Raw genomic sequence first — 8,636 nt, forward strand, 5'->3', positions numbered from 1 at the left:
TACATCAATGGAAAGCTTTCAGATAATTTATGAATCTAAATTTCAAAAACTTGACCCTTATGACTGGCTTTGTGGTCCAGGGTCACATACTATATTATATATGCAAGCACGCCCCAAGTGCAATAGTAAAGAAATATAAAAAACTGTTTACACTGTTAAATAATAATATTCCCTAAGCTAATTTACCTCTTGCAGCTGACTGTAGGAGAGTGAAAAATGAGGTTATATTTGTGAACTTGTAATGCACTCCTGTTTAAATCACATTAACAGAAAATATTCTGTTTAATTAAATATATATATATATATATATATATATATATATATATATACACACACACACACACACATACATACACACACACACACACACACACACACACACATTAGATAAATTAGATTTCAAATCATTAATCAAATCTTTAGGATAAGTGCAAACAAATGGTTAATACACTATGGGATGTTGGGAACATAATTGGTTTGTTTAAAGGTATAAGGTATAAACCAATTTTCCAAGAAATGTAAAAATTGCATTTAAGAAAGATGTATATTTTTATTCTTGTGTTTAGTTGAAGTGAGTAATTTAGGTGAAGCGTCGCCCTCTACAGGTCGCCACGGGTCACTGCAGCCATGCGACACATTCAAATGCTGCTGCAAAGCCTTCTCACACCCAGTCCACTCATATTCTAAACCCCGTAATGCCCATAAATTGAAGCCAAGGTGCTTTATTTTATATAAACATTACAGATATTGCAGCTAAAACATCACTAGTTCAATATTACGTGCAGCAGTGTTTGTTTTTCTACTTGCATACTAAATAGACAGACGCAGCGGGCAACCGCGTGACACTCGACGGCTGATTCGTCAGTACAGCCATCATAAAGCGTAGCAGAAAAATATCATCAAGGACATATAGAGACTTCCGACTGGATTTTATTAAGTATCTCCGTTGACAGACCGCATGTCACGAATGACAAATATTGTTGTGTAAGTATTTTAAAAACGCGTTTTCCAGTGTGGCGGATTGGTGAATGTGCAGACACGGATCGCGCGCTGGTCCCTTTGTTCGATCGCTTCAGTTCCTGGTGTTATTCAGTGTGTGTGATGATCAGAATTCATAAAGGACCCAGTTATTGAGCGCAAACCCTTCTGATCTGAATTAAACTCATCTCAGTGTGAATTCCTATTCTCGGAGTGAGCGTGAAGTCTGCCGCGGACTCTGGAGTAGTAAGTGTTTACTACAAAACACGTTCACCTGTTAGAGATCTGACTGTGTGTAATATTAACCATAAGATCACATGTAAACTCATATTTTACGTGATCATATTTTTATACTTTACACGTCTGTAAAGCAAAGGCGGGTTTGCATACGCTCAGCCACGAACAAAAACTGCCGCGGAGATACCATGTTTTTGATATTTACCATGGTAATGCTACAGTATTCTTAGAATTTAGTTTCGAGCATCACGTAAATACATTGTATATGCATTTGGCGATCATTCAGTACTATGGTATATTTCCAAGCCTGATGTTAACATTTCACCGTCACGACACGTTTTTGTGATTGAGCTGCATACAGCGGAATATAATATATTTGAGGGCATGTTTTGTGGTAAACAGATGAATTCGCTTACTGTAGTTTCATTCGTGTTGATCTGTAACGCCGCTCAAGTGAACAAACACATCGTGACATAATGGAGGGAAATTCACCTCACAGTGCAACAGTGTTACTTCAGTCACTTCAAGGCTTTTTTGTTTGTCCTCCGCGCTATTTGTGCTTATATAAGAAATAAAAAGAAAACAAATAGATAGAATAGAGAAAGCTAGTGTTAGAGGCTTTTTTTTTTTTTTTTTTTTTAAGAAAACGAGCAATTAGAAAGTAATTAGTAAAGCAATTAAAAGTGTTTTTTATAAAAAAAATAATAAGAATAGAGAGTGCTAGAGTTAGAGGGTCAAATACAGATTAAATGGAGGTTATGCTTTATTTCGATAGTCCACTTTAGACATTCTACTAACTATAAGTAACTTTGTAACTACATGTCAGCTAATTATCATTCATTTGTAACTACATGTGTACTAACTCTCAGTAGGGCAGGTTTAGGGTTAGTAGAGTAAGTTGACATATACTTGCAAAGTTTATTATAGTCAGTATGTTGTGGACCCATCAGAATAAAGTGTTAGCAGATATTAATCAGACGGTCAACTAATACTCTAATGACTGCTAGTTGACATGTAGCTGCAAACTTACTTACTGTTAGTAGAATGTCTGAAGTGGACTATCAAAATAAAGTGTTCCTGAAATAGTACTGGTACTCCGTATCACTGCTGAAGGTGCTGGTGCTGTCCAGTTAAATCTGTGGATTGGTGCACTCAAGTAAAAGCCTCTCTGTCGTCCTCACAGATGTAAGCCGGTCCTGTTGGTGACGCTGCAGTGTGCTTTGTCGGGATGGGGCTGGACTTTGACGTGAAGACGTTCTGCCACAACCTGCGGGCGACCAAGCCGCCCTACGAGTGTCCGGTGGAGAGCTGCCGCAAGGTCTACAAGAGCTACAGCGGCATCGAGTACCACCTCTACCACTATGACCACGACAACCCGCCTCCGGCCCAGGGCTCCCCTCAGAAGAAGCGCAAGGGTCGGCCGCCGCGGGCTGCCCTGCCGGGGTCCGGCGACGGCCCCGACTCCAGCACGGGGTCAGGGGTCACGGGGCAGGGCCCGCCGCCGGGCAGCCCCGCCGAACGCTCGGAGCGCTCGCACTCGCCCGTCAGAGAGAGCATGACCTACGCTGAAGCCCAGCGCATGGTGGAGCTGGAGATCCGCGGCCGGGTCCACCGCATCAGTATCTTCGAGAACCTGGACGTGCTTTCGGAGGAGGACAGCGGCGCGGAGGACCCCCCGTCGACAGGGACGGCCGGCTCGGCGGCCTGCAACGGCGAGGCCGGGGGAATCGGCAAGGACAGGTCGGACAGTTCTGCGACCAATGGGGAGAAAGGGCCGCAGAAAACAGGAAAGCACAAGAGCAAAGACAAAAAGAAAGACAGCAGCTCGCACCATCACATGAACCCGCCGGTCAAGCTGCCGGAGGTGGTGTTTCGAGAGCTGGATCAGGAGAGACCGGACGCTCCCCCTCGACCCATGTCTTACTACAGGTACAGCTGTGCGCACATCTGTGTGTGTGTCATCATAATGAACCCTCTACAACAATCACTCGCATATGAGACTAAACGATGTCTAATATTAGCCACTGGATAATAAATCCTCAGATTTTACTCGCCGGTGTGTGCGTATAAGTTTAGCACAGATATATTTTCACTCATTGAACACACTGACTGAGCGCCTCAGAGTTTCTCTCTCCGTCAGGCGTTTCTCAGATCATCTGAATGGATGCGCAGCGCACCTGTGTTTGACGCACCGTAAACTCTAGTGTGAAGGCGCTTTGTCTCACACACGTGCAAAGAGAGAGAGAGTCTTACATGTAGAATTGACGCACTACATGTAAACGATATTATTTGTTGTATTTTCTTGCCAAAATACAATTCCTTTGGAATTCTTCAGCTTTTAAGAACTGCTGGGTTCTCCGGTTGTGGGCGGGGCTAATGCGCAAATGACAATCTCATTGGTTGGCGCTCACCTATTATCATCACTGTTTTGATTTCAGCGAATGCAGACTAGGTGATTAATATTCATGAATCCAGCAGCTTGTTAATCCAATATAAATTGTTTTATATTGTAGTAAAATTCGTAGTATTATTATTATCATTTTAGCATTATTATTGTTAGTTATTAGTTGTTAGTTAATTGTTTTCCCTTTTTATTTATTTATTTTTTACTGAATGACCAACAATATCTTAAGCATCCACCAGTCCTGAGTTCAGTTAAAATGACTAATATGTATTCACACATGGTTACCAAGTTTTAATTCTAATTACTACAGCTCTATCAGTAAATAATACTTGATTATCATAATATCATATTTAGGGTTGGGCTGATAGACATCACGATGTTGTTTTTTTCTGTACGTGAAGTGAAAGGAAAGTTGATTTTTGGAAAGTATGTGTTCTGGAATGATTTGTATTATCACAGCTCTTGTCTGCAGTGTAGACAGCGGTCAGTATATACTGTAAGTGGACAAAACTAGCCGCTGCTGTCATAAACGGTATACAGCGTGTACATGAGATTTCTGGTGCGGTGTAGATTGTGCTGGCAGTGTTTGTGAAACCCCCCTTGAAAAAGACATGATCTAGATAAAAACAGATACTGTTACAGACTATATTTGATTTGTTAATTGCAAAACCAACATAGTTACAATAAGAATAATCTAGACATGGTGACAGCTTAGTTGTTTACTAAATGAACATAAAGAACCTTTAAAATCATATTTTTATATAAGGTACCAATATAAAAAATGAATTATAAAAATACGAAAATGATACAAAAAGTACAGTCTTCATGCAAAAAGAACAAAAAAGAAAGCTCTGTTAGCTTGCGTTGCCCTCTGAGACTTAATGCACAGACATGTTCTGACAAACAGCTTCAGATTTTATGTCCAGTTCATTGCCATGTTTATCACTGCCAGTCCAGTCCAGCATGTAAAATACGGTTGTCAATCCAGAAACTCCAGCAGCATGACCAATAAAAGTTTTATTGAAATTGTGAATGGGTTATAAACAGAAGGCATGAGCTCTGCGCTCATTATGATCAATGAAGCTGTCTGCACTGCACAATGAGTCTCTTATTTAAATCGTGTTTACATTTTGTCAGTCATAATGAAAGGATTTGCGATTGTGTAGAACAGTCAGTACTAATGTACTCGGCTGAGCTAGAGAGATTCATTCAGCTGTTTAAACAATTAATGACATTTTTTAAATTTTTTTTATTGAATGATACTGATGACTGGCAGATACATTCATGAAAATATAGTAGCTTTCTCCACCTCTGAAATCTCATGCCAGCCAGTCTAGAAGCAGTGTAGGTGATGGTTAACACTGTTATGGTTGACAAGCATGAAATAATCTTTACTTCTCTACTGTGACACACATCCAAATGAAACTGCTTCTCAAATGAGACAAAAATAATTTCTGTGGGACTTGATGTTGTCCGTGGGGAATAGACTGTGGTGATCTCGTGAGTGACAGGCTGCTGGAGCGTTTATTGTCGAGTTATTGTGGATTATTGTCATATTATAGAAATGTTGTTGTAGGAGGGGAAGTAAAAATGTTATTAAAGATTACAAGGATGCATGAATTTAAAAAACATGATGATGAGCATGGATAAATCATTAATAATAAACACTGTAGCATTCCATTAAGAGTAAGAAGTAAGAATTGTCCATTTGGATCTCACGGTGACTTTAAAGTAAAGGTTAGGCCAACAATGGCAAATGAAGAAAGATTTGAAATGAGATTTTGTGATGCTCTAGTGTAGGGGTGTGCGATATTGACAAAAAATATCTCGATATTTGCTGGGATTTTATCGATAACGATAATTAGACGAGTGTATCATTGTTCTGGTACTTTAAGGACTGCCGTGGACAGCTGACTCCTAATGTTTTTTGATATTCTTCATATTCTGTGTGTTGGTCAGATAGAAATTAATCTTTTCCAATAAGTTTAAATTGATTTTTACATTTTATGGGCATTTTTACTTTTTGTAAAGCCATTATTATTATTTTTTCTAAAAGTGTCCATTATCTTTTGAGTCAAATTCTTGCATTTAATCAGTGAATTAGAATAATAATACATTTGGGATGTTACCAAGCAAATGAAATCAGCATCAACAAAATTAATCTTTGCAATGCAGAGAAAACGGAAGCTGCATCTGAAGAGGCATTTAGATGTATTTACACACCGTTTCATGCAAGACATGAATGCATTTAACCTGTAATTACAAATGCATAAATAATGTTTTGATATATTAAACATAAAACGTTGAAAGACAGAATCGCAATTCATATATGAATAGATTTTTACGTGCACCCCTAGTTTTCTCTTCCTCTTCTCTAAAGCAGCACAGCATGGCCCCGCCCCCTTCTTACATGTTCCCGAGGGCGGGGTTTATCTGGGTCCGTGACGTATCAGACCCGGGAAGTAGTTTGTTGTAGTCCCTACCAGCTGTTTTTGTAGGCATTAAACTTCCAGAATTTTAAAAAATGATATCTCTGTTTGCATTGAACTTTCAGCTCTGCAACTTTGCAGATATTGTTTATGCTCATCTCCATTCAAACACAGCAGTGTTTCATTCATGAACGAACTGTGTTGTTAAACGAATCTAGTGAGTCAGTGATTCAATTACCCATTCATAAAGTCAGTCACGTACTTTGAATGAATCAGCCGTTCAAACAAATCAAATAAATGAATGATTCAGTGACAAAATCAGTGACTTGCCGCCACCTGCTGGCAGTTTTAGTTTAATTTGTAAAGTATCGTTTCTGTTATTTAAATCATTTAATATTTCTATATTCAAAATTTTATATTTAAAACATTAACCTCAACGTGAATTTAATTGCACTCGTGCCACCTCTGATTCTCATTAAACATCTGAAAATACACAAACAAGCCACTTGTGCGTTCTTCTGTGCCACCTCTGTAGTACAAATTTATTTCTTAAATACTGATTTAATTTGATTGGTAATTTATTCTTATTCTACTTTTTATTCTGTTGTTTTAATTACAAATGTTAAAAAGCTTATAAATATATATTTTTTTGAATTTGATAAATAAAAGACTATATACTTTTAATAAAGTTAGAAAAATGCCATTACAAAGGTAAAAACAAAATTCCCTGTTAATCACTTTAAGGAGTCAAATATCAGCTCATAATGGGAAGGGTCATTTTTTTTAATCAGAATTTTTAATTATTGATTAGAAGCTGCTCCTAAATGTTTTAAATTAGGAGCTCAAGCGCTCCTAAAAAGAAAAGTAAGCGTAGAGCCATGGTTGTGTAGTGTAAACGGAGATAGTTTCTGAAACGGCAGTGTAAACGGGGATCGTTTTCATTCTGAAACACCGTTTTAAAACGAACACGCACTAGTGTAAACGGGGCCTAAATGTATTTTAATAGGCTGAATCACGCAGTGAAAGAACGCACTGTAAATGCGCGCTAGTCTAAACTTCATGTATGTGTGTTTTGTTTGGTTTTTGCAAAATACTCGATAATGTCAAATCGCACATCATTAAAACAACAATTACGATACTATCGCAGACGATATCGCACACACACGTACTCTGGAGGGTGAACTTGTCCTTCATCCTCCACATCCTGGTCACCATCTGATCAATGGATACAATCTAATTCTCTCAGAAATGTCTCTATTGATCGTAGAAGACATGTATGGTTCATTTGTGTGTGGCATGAGATATGAATGGAGCACCCTGGCGCCATATTCTTCACCCTTCCTGCGTCTCTTTCACCTCCTCTCAGGTACATCGATAAGTCTGCTGAGGAGCTGGATGAGGAGGTGGAGTACGATATAGACGAGGAAGACTACATCTGGCTGGACATCATGAATGACAAGCGTCGAGCTGACGGGGTGGCGCCCATCCCTCAGGAGGTCTTTGAGTATCTGATGGATCGACTGGAGAAGGAGTCCTACTTTGAGAGTCACAACAAGGTGAGCTGCTTTCTAAATGAAGCTTTGAAAAGTTATTCAGTCTAGAGCAGTGAACGATTTCTTTTTTTTAAATGTGTGATTAACATGAAACTTTCCAGTCACTTGAAGGTGATTCAGTTTACACCAAAATGAAAATTCTGCCATTATTCACTCATTCTAAACTATTTAATTCGACTTCAAAACACAAATACACCACAAGATATTTTTACTGAAACCTGAGAGTCGGCATGCACGATATTGGATTTTTGCCAATATTTTTCAACTCATTTTGGCCGATACCGATATATTAGGATTAATGAGCTGCTGGGTTCATGAATATTAATCAGGTTATCTTGATTTGCTGAAATCAAAATAGGGGCGATAATAAGTGAGCGCAAGCCAATGAGATTGTCTGGAAATGACCGTTTTATTTTGATCATGTTGTCAAAACACTCTCATGCAATAGTGAGGGGGCTTGATATTGTTTCGCAGTGATGTTAGCCAATCATAGCAGCGGCCGATTACTGAGAAGTAGGCATGGGCCGGTATGAGATTCTGACGGTATGATAACCTGAGATAGAAATATCACGGTTTCACGGTATTGTTATTACAGCTCTAAAATATGTTATTTTTAAATGTCGGGTAAAAAACAACAACTTTTTTTCCACTGAACACAATATATTTTATTTTTAAGAAACGCATAGAACATTTTGGAACAGTAAAAATGTCAGGCTAAATAATTAAAATAAATAATTGAATTCTTCTTAAAGGGGTCATATGACGTTGCTAAAAATAACATTATTTGGTGTTATGCAATGTGTTTGTGATTTAAGGTTAAAAAAACACATTATTTTCCACATACTGTACATTATTGTTGCTCCTCTATGCTCTGCCTTTCTGAAACGAGACGGTTTTTACAAAGCTCATTGTTCTGAGAAGCGAGGTGTGCTCTGATTGGCCAGCTATGCAGTGGGTTGTGATTGGTTGAATACCTCGAGCGTGTGACGGAAATGTTACGCCCCTTACTGGAAAAGTTGGAATTGCCCCACTTTA

At 38.7% G+C, this 8,636-nt stretch overlaps 1 protein-coding gene across 1 annotated transcript in view; it reads left to right on the plus strand.

Moving 5' to 3' along the window:
- The first annotated feature begins 1,036 nt into the window (after nucleotides 1-1,036).
- brpf1 (bromodomain and PHD finger containing, 1) overlaps nucleotides 1,037-8,636 on the plus strand; it is a 36,139-nt gene continuing 28,539 nt past the window's right edge. Inside the window, exons 1-3 of the mRNA XM_058784796.1 lie at nucleotides 1,037-1,224; nucleotides 2,399-3,144; nucleotides 7,415-7,604. Coding sequence (XP_058640779.1) covers nucleotides 2,444-3,144; nucleotides 7,415-7,604 — 891 coding nt within the window. The 5' untranslated portion in view covers nucleotides 1,037-1,224; nucleotides 2,399-2,443. The remainder of the gene's footprint in view (nucleotides 1,225-2,398; nucleotides 3,145-7,414; nucleotides 7,605-8,636) is intronic.

Source organism: Onychostoma macrolepis, chromosome 08 (genome assembly GCF_012432095.1).
Source record: "Onychostoma macrolepis isolate SWU-2019 chromosome 08, ASM1243209v1, whole genome shotgun sequence".
Lineage (NCBI taxonomy): Eukaryota > Metazoa > Chordata > Actinopteri > Cypriniformes > Cyprinidae > Onychostoma > Onychostoma macrolepis.